This window comes from Myxocyprinus asiaticus, chromosome 30, assembly GCF_019703515.2.
Source record: "Myxocyprinus asiaticus isolate MX2 ecotype Aquarium Trade chromosome 30, UBuf_Myxa_2, whole genome shotgun sequence".
NCBI classification, from domain to species: Eukaryota; Metazoa; Chordata; class Actinopteri; order Cypriniformes; family Catostomidae; genus Myxocyprinus; species Myxocyprinus asiaticus.
Window position 1 is genome coordinate 9,879,685 of NC_059373.1, and position 19,302 is coordinate 9,898,986.

The 19,302-nt window shown below is 37.1% G+C and overlaps 1 protein-coding gene across 1 annotated transcript; it reads right to left on the reverse strand.

Annotated features, from left to right (window-relative positions):
• Window positions 1-2,361: 2,361 nt before the first annotated feature.
• LOC127421558 (intermediate filament family orphan 2-like) lies at window positions 2,362-19,302 on the reverse strand. Its single transcript, XM_051664685.1, has 9 exons — window positions 17,747-19,302; window positions 12,555-12,615; window positions 12,365-12,460; window positions 11,999-12,139; window positions 9,494-9,684; window positions 8,592-8,709; window positions 8,120-8,224; window positions 6,960-7,090; window positions 2,362-6,869 (listed from the first exon to the last, which is right to left on the reverse strand). Exons 1-9 carry the CDS (start codon window positions 18,769-18,771, stop codon window positions 6,710-6,712), a joined length of 2,028 nt encoding a protein of 675 aa, XP_051520645.1. The 5' UTR covers window positions 18,772-19,302; the 3' UTR covers window positions 2,362-6,709.

The window sequence follows — 19,302 nt, forward strand, 5'->3', positions numbered from 1 at the left end:
AGAAAAAACTTTTAAAACATTGCAATGCCTAAAACAGCAAGAATTATTTCTAGCTGTGATTAATGCTGACACCACTGTCATCGGCCTCATCCGAGATGACGATGAGTCTGCATACAGAAGGGCGGTTGAACAGCTGACTGTCTGGTGCAGTCAAAACAACCTTGAGCTGAACACACTCAAAACAGTGGAGATGATTGTGGACTTTAGGAGAAACACCCCATCACTGACCCCCCTCACCATTTTAAACAGCACTGTGGCAGCAGTGGAGTCATTCAGGTTCCTGGGCACTACCATCTCACAGGACCTGAAGTGGGAGACCCACATTGACTCCATTGCGAAAAAGGCCCAGCAGAGGTTGTACTTCCTTCACCAGCTGAGGAAGTTCAACCTGCCACAGGCGCTGCTGATACAGTTCTACTCAGCAGTCACTGAGTCTGTCCTCTGCACTTCAATAACTGTCTGGTTTGGTTCAGCTACGAAATCAGACATCAGAAGACTACAAAGGACAGTTTGGACTGCTGAGAGGATTATTGGTTGCCCCCTGCCCCCCCTTCAAGAACTATACACTTCCAGAGTGAGGAAAAAGGCTGGAAAAATCACTCTGGACCCCACTCACCCTGCCCACTACCTTTTTGAACTGTTGCCTTCTGGCCGACACTTCAGAGCTCTGAGTACCAGAACCATCAGGCACAGGAACAGTTTTTTCCCCCAGGCTATCCATCTCATGAACAGTTAAAACTGCCCCATTGAGCAATAATTAATGTGCAATACACAGCTTAGTCTTTTTATATTATCCAACACATCCTACCTCTTCTGCCATTACATTCCCTTGCACTGTATATAACCAATTTGTATTTAGTTTGTATTTAGTATGTGTATGTATGTGTGTATTATATATGTACACTACCGTTCATAAGTTTAGGGTCACTTTAGAATAATAGTAAAGTCATCAAAACTATGGAATAATAGAAATGGAACTATGGGAATTATCTTGTGACTAAAAAAATCCCAAATATATCAAAACTGTGTTATATTTTAGCATCTTCAAAGTAGTCTCCCTTTACCTAGAATTTGCAGAAATGTACTCTTGACATTTTCTCAACCAACTTCTTGAAGTATCACCCTGGGATGCTTTTTAAACAGTATTGAAGGAGTTCCCATTTATGTTGGGCACTTAGTGGCTGCTTTTCTTAATTATTCGGTCCAAGTCATCAATTTAAAAATTATTCTTATTTTTTTTAAAATACAATGTCATTTAGTAATGAAATAAATTAATATTTTGGCACAATTATATTTTTGTCTAGAAAACTAATTTCAAACATTTAAGCATACGCCTTCAGATCAAAAGATTTTAAGATCATGAGAAATATTTCAGTCAAGTGACCCCAAACTTTTGAACAGTAGTGTATGTATGTATATGTATATATATATTGTCTTATTGTGTATTTTATGTATACTTTATTTTCTATTCAATTTTCATTAATTATTTTTTTATTCAATTTTTTAAAATTCTTTTTTATTATTGTCTATGTCTTGTTGCTGTTTTGTATTGTTGTGCACTGAAAGCTCCTGTCACCAAGACAAATTCTTTGTATGTGTAAGAATACATGGCAATAAAGCTCATTCTGATTCTGTTTTATCTTATCAGTGCAATGCAAAAACCTCCTAATGCGCACAGATTTTGCACAAGTCCTAAATACATTATAAATAATCCTGCAGCATTTTGTTAAATTGAAAGACCCTACCCTTTTCAGGCAGACATACAGGTTTGCATTAGTGTTATTTTTGGCTGCATATGCGCTGGCATAAGCAGCAAATGAAAGGCAATGCAGCCAAAAGCAAAGCTTAGCAAAGTGCTACAGACAGTTTGGTCGCTGTGGTAACTGCATCACCGTAATGACTGCTGGGCTCAGAGCACCAATCAATAAGAGAAATATTCAGCCCTGTGCCCAAATGATGGCCAGAGAGCTGACCACTAATGGCAAAATGGTGCCTCAGACAATCAACAAAATGAATGATATGGAAACATATTCTAGGACCATTATGAAAATACTGGGTTGTTTCCCTTGTGCGCATGAACAGTTCTGGCATAAAATGTAAACTTTCTCATAGGTTAAACACTTTTTAGTTTTAGTAGTTACTGATGTACTAATTTAAATCAGGATGCATAAGTAGTTATTAAGCGTGAGGAATGCAGAAATGTTGCAATTACAATGAAACATACTTGGCAAATGATAGTTTGCAAATTTTCCATTCATATTTTTACTGAATCACATTTCAACCCTTTAAAATGCTTAACTGAGAATAATTACAGTGAGATAAATTACTTGATGCAAATAAGACCAACGAATATGCATCGTTTTCAATAAAATAATTTATTTTCAGTTAGTCCTTCTTAGCATCTCTGTACACAAGTTTTTCATTTTCTAGTTTCTGACATCTTTACAATGTAATTTTTCAAATATCTGATAATGGCTCCAACAGTTTTATTTATGATTTGTTTAGTACTATTAGTAAATAGTGGTCTATTACACAATAACATTAATCCATCCGCACAGTCTAGAAGTCTTTACCAGTGGCATCAAACATTTGATCAACAAATTTGTTCCAGTGCAACAGGGTAATGCAATTTCATTCCCTTGTCATTTCATTGTAAAATGACTACTGTAAATTACACATTTTTTCTCTTTTGCATTTACCAGCTGTTAACTGCTCATTTTTGTAACACCAGATATTACAAAGGAAGACCATGACCTCAGATTGTTAGTTTTTGTACACTGCAGTTCATATAAAACATTCACGTAAACAAAAAGAACATTGCTGCATGAGTTAGCATGGATTAACTGTATGATGATTTTTATAGAAGAAGCTCTTTTGTTTCCATGGTTTACATCTGCAAGAACTATCACAACTATTAACTGTTGCTAGTGATATTAAAGAGTTTTAAGCAGACAGATAGTCATTATTAATGACTAAAGATGAGTGTTGTAAATGTGAAACTCAGACGTGAACCTTAGCAATAGTTTTCAAGTATCAATGCAACAGATTTTCCTGCAACTCTAAATCCAAATTTAGGCCTCTAAATTCTGTCAGGCACCTTGATATATACATTTGTTTATAACTGAGATTTTCATTGGTTTGTTTTTGCAGTAATTGTGAATAATACACAGATAATTTTCTTAATATAGAAACTAAATAGGGTATATACAGGTAAAGTGGGACACTTTCTGATAATTTGTCATTGGTTTGGTTTTATCATGCCAAATGGCTTAGACCCACACAATATCATTATTACCAGAGGAAAATTAAAAGAAATTTTAAATACTAAAAAATGTTCCACACTACCTCTTTAACTGTATAAAACTTTATGCACCTTACACAAGATAAAGCAAAACTAAAGACAATATAGGTTTGTGCCTTTGTTAAAACATTACTATCCTATCATAAATCAGGAAATTGACTCAATTTGCTTTTATTGAAATAAATTTCATCAGTGTTTATTTTTTCTTTGGGATTACCCTGGGATTAATGTCTGTTATTTATGGTTAATTTGAAACACATTTTGTTTTTGAAAGATTTCTTTTTTCGTTAATCCACGTCCACACTAATCAGTTTTCGTTTAATGTTTTCAGTTTTCTAACGTCATCTTTTTCCAAAGTATGTGATACTAGAGAGCATTTTCAAAAGTGTCCATTTTCGGTCGAGAGATGTCAGGTGTGGATGAGAGGCGTAAATGCAGCAAAATCAATGGATTTTTTTAAACAAAAATGTATTCGTGTGAAAGTGGCCTAAAACTGTTCAAAAGTGTAGAACTCTTTGGCTAAAATAGTGAAGATGCTATTGAGAATTCCTTTTTTTTAATCAATAAAAACAAATCTCCTAACAGTTTCCCCTCTGTATATTCCAAAACAATACACAATGAATGAATGGTCACTTTAGAGAGCTTAGCAGAACATCAGTGCAGAGGAGTGAAATAGTTTGGAATGCATTGCTCTCAGCAGCACTTAACATGATCGGTCATCACTTATGCATAAGTGCATAATGACTCACTGCATATTGACTTGTTTGACCTAACCAATCAATTTGATTTGGGTGTTTTTTTTATACTGACTTTTGAGCCAAATGCAAACTACCAATGACCATTGTTAACTGTTTTTGTAACCCTGGCCCTCACAGAGTTAATCTCCTGAACTTCATTTGAGCAACTTAATTTACTAATTTAAAAGAATTGCTAAAGGGATTCACTGCAGGAACAAGAAATACATTTTTCAATGTATAATGAAGCAATGCTAAATATTAAGACAATTCAAACTGACGCTGACTACCACCCCTGGAGTCACGAGTTCGAATCCAGAGCATGCTGAGTGACTCCATCCAGGTCTCCTAAGCAACCAAATTGGCCCGGTTGCTAGGGAGGGTAGAGTCACATGGGGTGAGTTGTGCGTGGATGCCGTGGAGAATAGTGTGAAGCCTCCACACGCGCTATGTCTCCACGGTAACGTGCTCAACAAGCCACGTGATAATATGCGCGGATTGACAGTCTCAGATGTGGAGGCAACTGAGATTCGTCCTACGCCACCTGGATTGAGGCGAGTCACTACGCCACCACGAGGACTTAGAGCAAATTGGGAATTGGGCATTCCAAATTGGGGAGAAAAAGGGAAGAAAAAACAAAATTCAAACTAGAAACACTAGTTAACAATCAATTAACAAGACCAATGTCAAGTAATCTGCAGCCAGTTGCAACAAACCCCTAAAGAAAACCTTGTAATCAGGTAAAAATACCCTTACAATTATTACTAAGGTATTCATAACTAAAGGAGGAACTTAAGTCAACTTGTTGCAACTTGGCACTGGCCTTTATCCGCAACACCAATTTCAACATAGATCAATAAAATAAGTAAATAAAAGCAAAAATGTCCTGTTAAAGTGCTTAGTCAAAGTATTATATACCTACTGGTCCCAAAATGAACCCCATTAAATTCTGGAATTGAGTAAACTTTTAATGAAATTATGTTTTGGACCCCATATTCACTTAGTATTAAGATGCGTTTCAGGTCATCCAACCACGAGTGGTCAGCGTTAAATACAGGCATAAACGGTGTGTAAAACATTTTGTGATCGTATCACAAAAAACATATGAGGGTAGTCAAAAACTCTCGTGACCACAATGAATTTTAGGTGTAAATGCTAATCCGTCCTGTATGCGTCCCAGACAGCAGTGAAGCACCACCCCCGACCTGTCAATCAACCACTGCTCTTAAACAAGATTTTAATCTTTAACAGTTGCAAGCAGCAGTAAAAAAAAAATTACCGTCCGAAAGGAAAATTTGAAATAGTGAATAGATACACAAGCACGAGAACTTCACGGATCTTCTTTAGTGTAACTGATATCAACATGCAGGGACACAAATGAGAATGATGAACATCTGAAGTGCTTTTAATACAGGTACTCCATTAAAATAACAGAGAATTCTGCTTGTAATGTTGCGTTTGTGCTTAGATTAAATTTAGCTGCATCTGGGAGAAACAGCACCGGTTTTATTCATGCTTTCTTTGTCTTTTATGACTGTTTGTGGTTTATTATCATGCAGTAACACACTGACATAGTGACTGATGTATGTCATCATGAAATCAGAGACCCTCCCCTCAAAATCCGGACACAATGGGTCACAGGTGATGCATTTAAGCGACCAGGTGTAAACAGTGATGTGTCTCGTATGACCATGCAGACACATCTTAATACCAGGTGTAAATGGGGTCTTGAAATTTTGATGCCACATCAGCCGTTATGTTTTTGGTCCAAATTTTATAATGTTCTATGTAGAGAAAGTGCAAAATTAGCTTTTGTTTAAAAGGAATATTTCACCCAAATCATCATTACTTACTCTCATGTCATTCTCATTAGTCGTAATGAATCATCATTACTCACTTTCATGTCGTTTACTAATGATGACTACTCAGAAGGGAACTATCCCTTTAAGGTACAGTACTGTGCAAAAGTTTTAGGCACTTCTGAAAAATGTAGCATAGTAAGGATGTCTTCAAAAATAATGCCATAAATAGTTTTCATTCATCAATTAACGTCATAAAAAGTCCAGTAAACATAAAAAAAGCTAAATCAATATTCGGTGACCAACTTTGCCTTCAAAACAGCACCAATTCTCCTAGGTACACCTGGACACCTTTTTCTTGGTTGTTGACAGACAGGATGTTCAAAGCTTCTTGGTGAATTCGACACAGTTCTTCTATCTGTTTAGGCTGTCTCAATTGCTTCTGTCTTTTCATGAAATCCCAGACTAACTCGATGTTCAGTGGTGGGCACTGTGGGGGTCATGCCATCTGTTGCAGGGCTCCCTGTTCTTCTATTCTATTCTATTTGCAAAATTAATGTTTGGGAGCCTAAAATTGATATTTCCTAATGACACACTAAAGCTGAAGATATAAATAACTATTTTAAGACAAATGGTTTTTTTTTTTTTAAACATCTTATGTGTCTAAGACTTTTGCACAGTACTGTATATTAATGATGTATTCCAAAAGAGGGCACTAGTGAAACCACACAAGATTACTTGCCTTTCACAGGCTAACTATAATCTCCATAATGTGGAGGCTTGTAGCAGTATCACATTCTCAATTATGAAATTATAACGGCCATATCTTTAAATTTTACAGCTATTACTGCAAGGCTAGAAGGATAAAAAGGCTCTCAAGACGTTTTCAATTTTTGGTCCGGGACAGCAGACTTTGATTGCATGTCATAATACGGTTCAGTGCTGTCAGAATTTGCCACAGAAGTTGCTTTCTTCTTCTCCCTCTCTGCATTCTCTCCCTCCTCCACAGCAACCGAAATGAGAAGAGGGGACTTTCTGTATAAGAAATTAGGAATATAGACGTAATGAGTGAAAACATTGTGACATTACACCATGCTTTGAGGACTGTGCTGTGTGTGTGTGTACCTGTCTCCACTGTGAGTAATTAACTGTCTGCAGGTCTCCATCTGAACATCCAGCCCTCTTTTCATGCTGCACATTTCCATATACTCACGTAAATGCCTGTTCATATCTGACTTAGCTGTCGCCAACTCCAGCTACAGAAACAGACAAATACCGAATGCCCAATGAAAGACAGAGGGAGTGTTTGGGAAACCTGAACATTTTAGTCTGCAGATGCTTTTATCTAAGCTCACTTTATAGCAAGCCATTTTATTCTTTAGCAGAGGCATCTTTTTAAAGATCATGCAGTATATCATATCAAACCTCTCAATGTTTTTGGCTCTTCTTGCTAAAATGCTATAACATCCTTGGCAGAGTTAAAACCAGCTTAAAGGAATATTCAGGGTTAAATACCAGTTAAATTCAATCAACAGCATTTGTGTGGCATAATGTTGATTACCACAAAAAATAATTTCACCTCCTTTTCTTTAAAAAGTGCTAAAATTTAGGTTACAGTGAGACCAATTGTTGGAGGGATTAAAGACAGAAATGTAAAGTTTACAAAACTTACATGAATTCTTCTTTATTATTTGAGCTGTACATTTGTATAAACTGTCGTTTTACGGTCATTTTAGGATTAACAGCGTTATGTTGTCATGACAAAGACATTTTAAAATTGGATATAGCTTTACACAGAAAAGGTTATGGCCCAGGTATACTTAGTTTTTGCATGTTCCAGAGAGGCTTGCACCTAGCTGACCACGTGTATGTGAGTCTAGAAAATCTGGCTGGCATGGAGTCAATCCACACGGACTAGATTATGACAACATTTACGTCATGCATACTGTGCGTGGAGTGATCAGCAATGCGGACGCAGCAAGTATACTTTGGCCTTTAGTAAGCAATTTTATCACACTAAAATCATGTTAAGATGCATATTGTTTATGTCTTGTGTCAATACTTTTGAAACAGCGAGTATTTTAACGTTTATGGATTGGCCCTAATTCACTTGTTTTCAATTCAATTGTTTTTGCAAGTGTCTTTTTTATAGAAAAGGAGGGATGAGTCAAAATTAATTTTGTGGTAATCAACATTATGCAACAAATGCTCTCGATTGAGCTTCATTTGTACTGAACTCAAAATATTCATTAAATGCAGAAGTGTATACACAACACACACTTTACCTCGATTTGGTCTATGGTGTCTTGATATTCCTTCTCACGGGACTTGAAAAGAGACTCCGTGTCCTTTATCACTTTCTCTATGGACTCCTCTTGCTGTGTGAGGGACTGTGAATTAACAAAAGCGAAAAAAAAAAAACTTATTTTTTATATGGATTCTTTCTCAAAATGATGAAAATATTTCACAGCAAAACATCTAGATGAAACATTAATTCAGTTCAAAATGGCAACACAGCATTTTTCATTTGCCTTTTTAACCAGAACTGATGAGCTCAAAAACCTCCAACCCATGTTAGTTTTAGTATCAGCACTTTATCACGCTTGTATGACCCCATTTAAAAACACCTCGGTATGGTCAGGTGTTTAAATGGGTATTTGTCTCTCTTTCAGCATTAATTGGATCCTCTAAATGTACAAATTTATCAAATAAATTTCATTTCCCATGGGAGCAAAAATGATTTAAATAGGGATGTACCTCCCCTTGAGTCTCAATGCTGAAGGTACATCCTGGAAAATCCTCCCAGAGTAACAGAGTTTCCTCAGTCTCTTCCCATGCAAGACTATCACAGTCATCTTCAAACTCACTCTCACGCCTGTGACACAAACATCAAAGAACAAACACATTATCATGACTGAATGAGTTCTGAATTTATTTGAAAGCCCAGAGTCTGCATTATAATCAAATTGTACGATTGCAATATTTATTTCGTTGTTTTGCATGTTATCAAACTCCTTAAGAATTCATTTATTATGTTTGAGTAAACAACAATCATATCTCAAGTTTATTATTTGGCAGAAGCTAGTGCAAATAGCAACATCAAAAAATATATTTTTTGCACCAATTCACTGCAGTGTGTTTCTTGCGTTTATTTAGAGTCCCACAGACATCCCGCACCAACCCCTACCCCTAAACAAAACCCTAACAGTACCTTAAAAATAACAATTAACCATGATTTTACTACCATAGTGTCACCATATTGATATTTTGAATTAAAATTATAGTAACCACAAAATTAAACATGGTAACTATATTAATACTACATTACTGTAGTAACACAATGGTTATTTGCAATTTATTAAAAGTAGTAAAGGAAATTTGAATAGTGGAGACAGGACACAGGATGGGAAAAAGTGGGACAAAAGGCAGTGTCGTCCGCACGAAAAAAGCACATCTACACCATTTTTACACCCCATGCTACTGCAGCAACATTAGAAATGCAGTTTTTTATTTTTTATTTCTGTGTTTCCACCAGACTATTGAAGTGCAAAAAGCCACGCTGTGTGGCAGGTGCTATTGACACCTAGTGCAAATACTCACTACTTTATTATCTTCTATGGCATTCTATTAAATTTCAAATGTTCAGTTTTGGCACTTACAACTGGTTGAGCATCCTCTGCATTTCCTCATTGATCTGACTGGCTGCCGAGCCACACAGCTCTGCCTCCTTATTTCTGCTCTCCTCGCTCTCGGAGATGCTTATTGGTTCATCACTCTCGTTCCCTCTGGTTGTCTGTGGTGCTGGTATTCGAGAACAGCGAGTCAAGGTTGAGGGAGGTGTGGCTACTTGCTATTAGAGAACACAAGGAAGATGATGTAGAGTTGGAAGTCAGAAGTTTACATACACCTTAGCCAAATACATTTAAACTCAGTTTTTCACAATTCCTGACATTTAATCGTAGAAAACATTCCTTGTCTTAGCTCAGTTTGGATCACTACTTAATTTTAAGAATGTGTAATGTCAGAATAATAGTAGAGAGAATGATTTATTTCAGCTTTTATTTATTTTATCACATTCCCAGTGGGTCAGAAGTTTACATACACTTTGTTAGTGTTTGGTAGCATTGCCTTTAAATTGTTTAACTTGGGTCAAACATTTTGGGTAGCATTCCACAAGCTTCTCACAATAAGTTGCTGGAATTTTGGCCCATTCCTCCAGACAGAACTGGTGTAACGGAGTCAGGTTTGTAGGCCTCCTTGCTCGCACACAGTTCTGCCCACAAATTTTCTATCGGATTGAGGTCAGGGCTTTGTGATGGCCACTCCAATACCTGAACTTTGTTGTCCTTAAGCAATTTTGCCACAACTTTGGAGGTTTGCTTGGGGTCGTTGTCTATATGGAAGACCCATTTGCGACCGATCTTTAACTTCTTGGCTGATGTCTTGAGAATTTGCTTCAATATATCCACATAATTTTCCTTCCTCATGATGCCATCTATTTTGTGAAGTGCACCAGTCCCTCCTGCAGCAAAGCACCCCCACAACATGACGCTGCCAACCCCATGCTTCATGGTTGGGATGGTGTTCTTCGGCTTGCAAGCCTCACCCTTTTTCCTCCAAACATAATGATGGTCATTATGGCCAAACAATTAAATATTTGTTTTTTCAGACCAGAGGACATTTCTCCAAAAAGTAAGATCTTTGTCCCCATGTGCACTTGCAAACTATAGTATGGCATGTTTATTGCAGTTTTGGAGCAGTGGCTTCTTCCTTGCTGAGCAGCCTTTCAGGTTATATCAATATAGGACACGTTTTACTGTGGATATAGATACTTGTCTACCTGTTTCCTCCAGCATCTTCACAAGGTCCTTTGATGTTGTTCTGTGATTGATTTGCACTTTTTGCACTACGTTCATCTCTAGGAGACAGAATGCGTCTCCTTCCTGAGCGGTATAATGGCTGCGTGGTCCCATGGTGTTTATACTTGCGTACAGTTGTTTATACAGATGAACGTGGTACCTTCCGGCATTTGGAAATTGCTCCCAAGGATGAACCATACCTGTGGAGGTCCACAATTTGTTTTTCTGAGGTCTTGGCTGATTTCTTTTGATTTTCCCATGATGACAAGCAAAGAGGCACTGAGTTTAAAATACATTCGCAGGTACACCTCCAACTGACTCCAATTAGCCTATCAGAAGCTAATTGGCTAATTACCTAAAGGCTTGACATCATTTTCTGGAATTTTCCAATCTGCTTAAAGCACAGTTAACTTAGTGTATATAAACTTCTGACCCACTGGAATTGATATATAGTCAATTACAAGTGAAACAATCTGTCTGTAAACAATTGTTGGAAAAATTACTTGTGTCATCCACAAAGTAGATGTCCTAAACGACTTGCCAAAACTATAGTTTGCTAATATGAAATCTGTGGAGTGGTTAAAAAATGAGTTTTCATGACTTCAACCTAAGTGTATGTAAACTTCTAACTTCAACTGTATGTCTATGTATTAAAAAAATGTGCTTGCTCCCCTACAAGGTTGAATTTCTATCTCTGCGTTACTATATAAATCAAACTTTCTGCTACTAATTCATTGAAATAAATGGTTGAGATGGATACATTTAAAGACTGCAATCTATTCTTTTATTCGTCTTTACCCAAAAAAAAAAAAAAAAAGAAAGTTCCGTCATCATTTACTCACCTTCATATTGTTCCAAACCTGTATGACTCTTTTTTCCATGGAACTCAAATGGAGATGTTAGGCAGAATGTTAGGGACTGACAGACTCAGCCCCCATTTACTTTCACTGTATGAAAAAGATGCAATGAATGTAAATGATGACTGAGGATGTCAGTCTTTAAAATTCTGCCTAATATCTGGATGAACTATCACTACTAGCTTCAGCTTGCAACTTCTGTGTAATCTGCTTAAACAGCAGAGCGAGAGCAGCTGTCTCTGAAACACCACTGATTTCTACAATGAGGGTGTTCAGAAAATTTTACATTTAAACCTTCTTAAAAGACTATGGTAAAGTGCTCTAAAGCTTGAGAGGAACATGCAAGAGCTAAAGGATTTTAAATAAATGCCCATAAAATTGAAGGGGAAAAAAAATAAATAAGAAGACTAACTGATGTAACTGCAGACAAATAACAACACTGCAAGACCTGGAAGATTTGAATCATATCCTCGCAGTTTCTCTGCTGAGCTACATCACACAGGCGGGCTGTGATGTCGATCCTGCGACAGATGTCCATGTCCACTTTCATGGCCTTCTCCTGGATCTTACTGTCCAAATCTGAGTGATTCTAGAGGAGAGAGGACATGCAAAACAGACAAGATATATTTAAACAAAGTGGATAAGCAAGAAGGATAAATTACTCGCATAGACATTTGTCAGTGTGGCAAAAGGGTGAATTCAGCATTAATTGTGCTCCGCAATGGTTCTAGTGCAATAACCATTCGCAGTGTGTTTAATATTGACTATCTATTAAAGTTCAAAAAAGGTCAAATGAACATTGTCATTAACTCACATTACTCATGAGACCTTTGAAAAGAACCAGCTCTGCTTTAAGCTGCTTAACCCTGAGAGACAGCTCATCCTGACACACCTCGCTCTCCTGCAGGTCCTGTAATACACACACAAATGTGTTATCAAATGTAGTACGTGAAAACAGTGGAAAAGGCAACAATAATGTGATAGCATAGTTATTTTTGTTTTACCTCTTCAAGCTCTGCAATCTTTTCCTGTAGATCCACCCTCATTGTGTATTCTTCTTCCCATCTACAAAATAAGGATTTGTTCATTAAGACCAGAGAGTTGTCTGAACCATGAAACGGAATCATATACACCCTGATTTAGCAAGTCTCCTTTGTCCAAAGCTGCAAACATCATCTGGTACCTTTTAAACTTAATGGATTGAAAATACACTTACAGTTAAATATAAAGCGTGTAATTTCTGTGGCATAACCAAATGTAATTGAATCAAATTATGACTGTTTCCAAACAAGTTTCCAAAACACTCTCACAAACTATGTTTCCATATAAGGATTTTTTGCTAAAAAAAGTTTTAGCGCATCAAAATAAAGCTGATGGAAATGCAAACTATCGCTAAAATTTCACAAGCGTCGACATAATATTTTTCCATTTAACTCTAGCGCATAAACTATGTCGATACTTCAAATGTCGCGAAAACCTGGTTTGGAAACACTTTTTGTCGAGAAAATTGACATTAACGCAAAAATATAATGTCACGTGACAGAATTTACCCCAATCGTTAGCCTGTGTTAATCATGATGACAAGGAATACATCCACAAAAGCCAATTCATTGTACGTGATTATGGATTGACCTTAACGGCATATAGATCCGATGCTGCAAGCATGACACTTCCAGAAGTGCCAACACAAATATCTCGTATCATGAACATCGACAAGTGCACTTAATTTAATTGTGGTAGCCATCCGTTTATTTATTAAACTTGCTTTTACACACCATTCAAAATAATAGACAGCAGTCTTGGAATTAGCCCACAATACAAAAAACATATTTCTATGCACAAAGATGTTTTAAATTAAAAAATAAATACACAATACTAAGAGAAAAACATCAGTGTGCTTTGTTGGAACACTAACATATAGGCCAACTATATTAAATTATTGTTTAGCTTTTGAACAAATGCCAGCAACATTCCCTGTATTAAATTAAATATATCACCAAACTAAAAAAGCATTAAATTAAAAAAAGTAATTACCAAACGAAAAAATATATATTTTTAGACCTATGTATGCCTTTTCTTACACAAACTTAAATTAGCTTTACCTTGTTCTGTAGACGAAAAAAGTCGGCTGAATGACATTCTCAGAATGTTCTGCACTTTTTTCAAGACTAGATAAAACTATTTGTCCAATGTGTTCACTTTCAGAAAACGAGCTTTTGAACATTTTAAAACTTTTAAATATTTTAAATCTAACCCTCTTTACCTTGGATCGCATTTGCTGAGCTTCTTCAGAAAATGTAAATTGCATTATGACACTAAAATTAATTTTAGATACAATCAAATTCAGTTGGTCGTTAAAAGTTGAGGGACATAATGCAGTTGTGATGGCAATGCTTTAGATTAGATGATTGTTCAAAATAGCCTATTCAATATCAGGAATGTATCAAATATAAACCCTGATATTACACCACATCATTTTTTCTTTAATAGCTGTGCACACAGCATATACGACAAAGTGTTTTTTTTAGGCATGACGTCATCATGCACACCATTTTTATCGATAAAAGGCCATTTGAATGGAAACAGGCAGAAGACGGCAAATTTCCCAAACTTTTTTTTTTTACGCATTTTCACTTTGTCGATAACAAAATAGTGCGCAAAGTGGATGGAAACTAGGCTACAGTCTGCCATTGGTCAGAAAACATTATCTAGCCCCAAATTCACACCATTGTTTGAGCCAAAGTTGTTTTGGACTTGTAGGGATGCTCAAAAAAAATGATCAATGTTTTGATTGCACCACGGAGCCAAGGTGTTACACTTTTGGGGGGAATCAACAAACAAATGGCTTAATTACAGTTATCTCTGCATATTAAAGGAACAGTTCACCCAAAAATGAAAATTCTCTCATCATTTACTCCTCCTTATGCCATCCCAGATGTGTATGACTTTGTCATCTGCTGAACTCAAGTTAAGATTTTTAAAAGAATTTCTCAGCTCTGATCCATATAATGCAAGTGAATGGGTGCCAAAAATGTTAAGCTCCAAAAATCACACAAATCAGCATAAAAGTAATCCATAAGACTCCAGTGGTTAAATCAATGTCTTCTGAAGTGATATGATAGTTGTGGGTAAGAAACAGATCAATATTTAAGTCCTTTTTTAACTATAATTCTCCTCCCTGTTCAGTCAATCTCCACTTTAACTTTCACATTCTTCTTCTTGTGTTTTTGGTGATTCACATTCCTCATGCATATCGCCCCCTACTGGACAGGGAGAAGAATTTCTAGCAAAAAAGGCCTTAAATATTGATCTGTTTCTCACCCACACCTGTCATATCACTTCGGAAGATATGGATTCATACTGATTACTTTTAAGCTGCCTTATGTGCTTTTTGGAGCGTCAAAATGTTGGCACCCATTCACTTGCATTGTGTGGACCTACAGAGCTGAAATATTCTTCTAAAAATTGTAATTTACGTTCTGCAGAATAAAGAAAGTCATGGCATGAGGGTGAGTAAATGATGAGAGAATAGTCATTTTTGGGTGAACTATCCCTTTAAGCTGGGATAGAAGAAAGTATTTTAACAATGAAAAAATTACACGCGTCACCTTCAAGAATGCAAGCATCGACTTTATGGTTCAATTCCAAAAATTGTTAATCGTTATTCTTTTTCTGAACAATCAAATCAACAATCACATAAAAAAAATGTCTTTGTGTCAATTAAAAAGACAAAAAGCAAGAATCTAATTCAGAAATCCCACTCATAACCTTACATTTTTATGAAAGCAAAGTTTAAACATGAAACTCAACACTTTCTTATGTGTTTCCCGACATAAGAATGCTACCCTTAGCCCAAAGTAAGTAAATCTCAGCTAAAGATATCAAATCTCATGTAAGATGACCCTAGAGTTTGGGTTGATAGCAGTCTGCTATTGTAGTATATCTGTTTTCTGTGCAGAAACCATTACATAACGTGTCCCACGCTGTACGCCCAGGGAATGCATGCTACTGCTTAAGACGGAGTGCAGGACAGTTCACCTACTTGCTCCTTTCATTGTAGTCCATTACTGCAGTACTACTGCAGCTGTAAGTTCAGGTGTTATTTTAATGTCCACATTTTCTGTAACACTCAAATAACATTCACACCACTTTCCTCCAAGCTCACCAATGTACTGTACTTCCAGACAGCTGATTCAGCACTTTCAGAGCACAATTCACTAATGCAATACATTTGACACTAAAACAGAGAGGAAAATATACAATAAAAGAACAAAAAATGTAAACATGGGGTTTGAATGTTGAGCTTAATTGTGGATTCGGCAGCTGGTTGCAGTCTGGAGGAGCAGAACAGGAGGGTAAGAGAGAGAATGTTGAATTATACTCTAGTGGCATCACTGGCAGTAGCAGTACTCAGTATATAGCACTGCATTGCAGATGCTGGGGCGCAGAGGGGAGGTGGCTGAAGTTGGAAAGAAAGTGATGGAGAATGAGAGAGGGAGTTGAGGGAAAGAGGGGTTACACAAGGTATTAACTGTAACACCTCCAGGTTATTTTACTCAGTAGTCTTGTATCATTTTAAAACTGTGCCTAAATTATAATTATATAGTAAACCAATAAGAATTATTCATATTGTATAGTATTAATACATTAATCCACATCTGTTCTTTAATATCCTAATATGTAATATGATATTGAGCCTTAGATACATTTTTCATATCTACATCACTGTGAAAGAGAAAGAGACAGTGTATCAGACTACAAACTTATTTAAAGTATTTAAAGCAATAGTTTGTCCCAAAATGAAAATTCTCTACTCATTTACTCACCCTCATGCCATCCCAGATGTGTATGACTTTCTTTCTTCTGCTGGACACAAATTAAGATTTTTAGAAGAATATCTCAGCTCTGTTGGTCCATAAAATGCAAGTGAATGGGCACCAAAATTTTGAAGCTTCAAAATCATATCAAATCAGCATAAAAGTATTGCATAAGACTCCTGTGGTTAAATCCATATATTCAGAAGCGATATGATAGGTGAGGGTGAGAAACAGATCAATATGTAAGTCCATTTTTACTTTAAATTGCTTCTTTCACTTTTCACATTCTTTTTCTTTTGTTTTTGGCGATTCGCACTCTTTGCGCATGTCACCACCTACTGGGCAGGGAGGAGAATTTAAAGTAAAAAAGGAATTAAATATCAATCTGTTTCTCATGCACATCTATCATATCACTTCTGAAGACAGATTTAACCACTGGAGTCGTATGGATTACTTTTATGCCACTTTATGTGCATTTTGGAGCTTCAAAAATGTTTGGTACCCATTCACTTGTATTGTATGGACCTACAGAGCTGAGAAATTCTTAAAATCTTTGTTTGTGTTCAGCAGAAAAAAGAAAGTCGTATACATCTGGGATGGAACGAGGGTGAGAAAATGATGAGAGAATTTTCTTTTTGGGATGAACTATTTCTTTAAGTAATTAAATTAATAATGAACTAGCTTCAAAAATTATAGAAAGGGGAGTAGAATCACTCAGACTCAAAACACTTAGTTTTAATAATTGAACAATTACAAAACACTACTCCCTCAAAGGATGATAAGCCTAATCCTACAGCACTTCCATGAACATTAGTGGACTGTGTATTTTCCACAATGTTTATGCACTTGAGTGAATAAAAAATCTGTTTTATTGGCTTGCAAACAGAAACAAATTTACACCTCAGACTTATCCAATGCAACCCCATCCATCATAAAAAATCTAAAAATGGCTCATTTATATGACATTTAACTCTTGTGCCAGCCTTTTATGAGGCCTGCAGGTTTCAAAATCTTGATTACAGTACTATATATTCCCTTACAGCTAACTCAGAGGTTATACACTGATGTTAATCTGCCTAATCTCACCTCTCAGATAAGAAGACACAATATAAATATGCAGTTTGGTCCAAGTCACTTTTTTTTATATAATTTATTTTCTCTTAAAAACGTAGTCTAAATGCAATTTTGAAAATGATTTGCCTTATAAAATTATATCTTAACGACCCATTACACAGACTTATACTGAGATAAATTGAAAGGAAGCCTTGTGTCTGGCTATGGGAGTATAGTGCGTGCGTAAAAGTCACTTTGCATAAAAATTGCTGTTTGAAATGTTTTAAACCTAATTTACAAAAATATGAGGTTGAAAATATACTAACCGTCGTTTGTATTCGTCTCTCTCCCTCTTCACTTTGGCAAGCACATTGTACAAGGCCCGGATCTCTGGAGTGATTGTGTCAATTTGGACACCCACCCCGTCTGGAGGAGGCACCCGTGATGACACACCTGTACCCGCGACGCGCGTCTCACGCCCGGTGCTGAACCTCTGGGTGTTCTTATAGTACCAGAGCGACCCAGGATGAAATCTAGATGGGGGATTGGTGGTACAGCCAATCCCAGTGTTGACAAATTTGCCGTTAATATTGCTGATTGTTTTTGGTGCTGGATCAATAGGTGACACCGGGCTGATGGGGAAGTTTGGGGTGAGATTGGAATTGCAGTCCGTCAGACTTGTTGGAGTTAGGTTTCTTAGGGTTGTTTTGCTATAGGACTCGGGAGGCAGGATGGTGCTATTTAATATAGGTGACAGCAAGCCTCCGGACAGACATGCGGTGTCATTTGCGTTCTGAACGGGTATCAGGTCTGGCCTTATAGGAATTAACCCAACAAAGTCGGTTTGAACTCCAACATCTCGAGTTAAAGGCTTCTTATTGTGCTCACACTCCCGACTGTCGTTGCTGTCATCCAAAGCTAGTTGCAGTTGCTTCTCCAACACTTTATTCCGGCGTTCCAGTTCATGCACTTTGGCTAAAAAGCAGCGGAAGCGCAAATTCAGAGTCTTGAGGACGCTTATATTGGAGCCCAGGTCGTTTCGCAGGGCCGTGGCGACTGGAGGTGACGGAGACCGCCGGTGCAAATAGTTACCCAAGTGCAGATACGATGTACCTGAAGGAGGCAAAGCACCCAGGTCCAACCCAGTGACGCCTTCTTGCCCGATACCACCCGTGTGTTCGCCGAAGAAAAGGCCCGTGTCAGGTGCGCCATACACCGAATCTGTCCAATAGCCCGAGGACGCAGAGTCCGATAAGCCCGTCACCTGGTTCTGCTGGAACGGGTACACATGCTCCCCCAATACAGGATTCATTCTGGAGTGAGAAAATCTGAAATGCTCAAAATCCGGCATGAACACTGATTTAACTGTGTGCCTTAAACGCCGTTACTTATTTCTGAAGTTGGTAAACTGAAGGAACACTTGTCCGATTCAATGGGACCGAATGAATGAATCCGATCAAGCTAAAGCGCTTGCCACAGAATGACTATGACGGTCTATATTTCAACACCAACGATGCGTTACGCGTATTTGCACACCACTGTTATGATGGTACCTTAACAGATGCGATTTATTTTCTTAGAAAGGATTAAACACGTCTTGAGATGTAACAGAACAGCCGAGCCCCAGAGCAGAAATAAACATGAAACGAGCAACTGCGGCTCCGTCATACCGACGGTTCTGTAGTATAAACCCTTGACTCGAGCGCCTCACGACAGTTATTTTCCAGTTTTGCCGATTTAAAACGTAATAAATGTAATATATATCGTAAATTAGGAAACCCAGAAGTAAAATAAGATTAGTTATATTTTACTGTGAAATATTTAAGCTTATATATTTGAATGTGCGTATATATTTCTATGACTTACGGTAGCGACTGTTAAA

Coding starts and splice junctions, on each gene's coding strand:
- LOC127421558 (XM_051664685.1), bottom strand. CDS start 18,771: ATGCCGGATTTTGAGCATTTCAGATTTTCTCACTCCAGAATGAATCCT. Junction 9,685..11,998: donor ATATGATTCAAATCTTCCAG/GTCTTGCAGTGT, acceptor GTTCTCTAATAG/CAAGTAGCCACACCTCCCTC. Junction 8,225..8,591: donor GCATTGAGACTCAAGGGGAG/GTACATCCCTAT, acceptor GTTAATTCACAG/TCCCTCACACAGCAAGAGGA.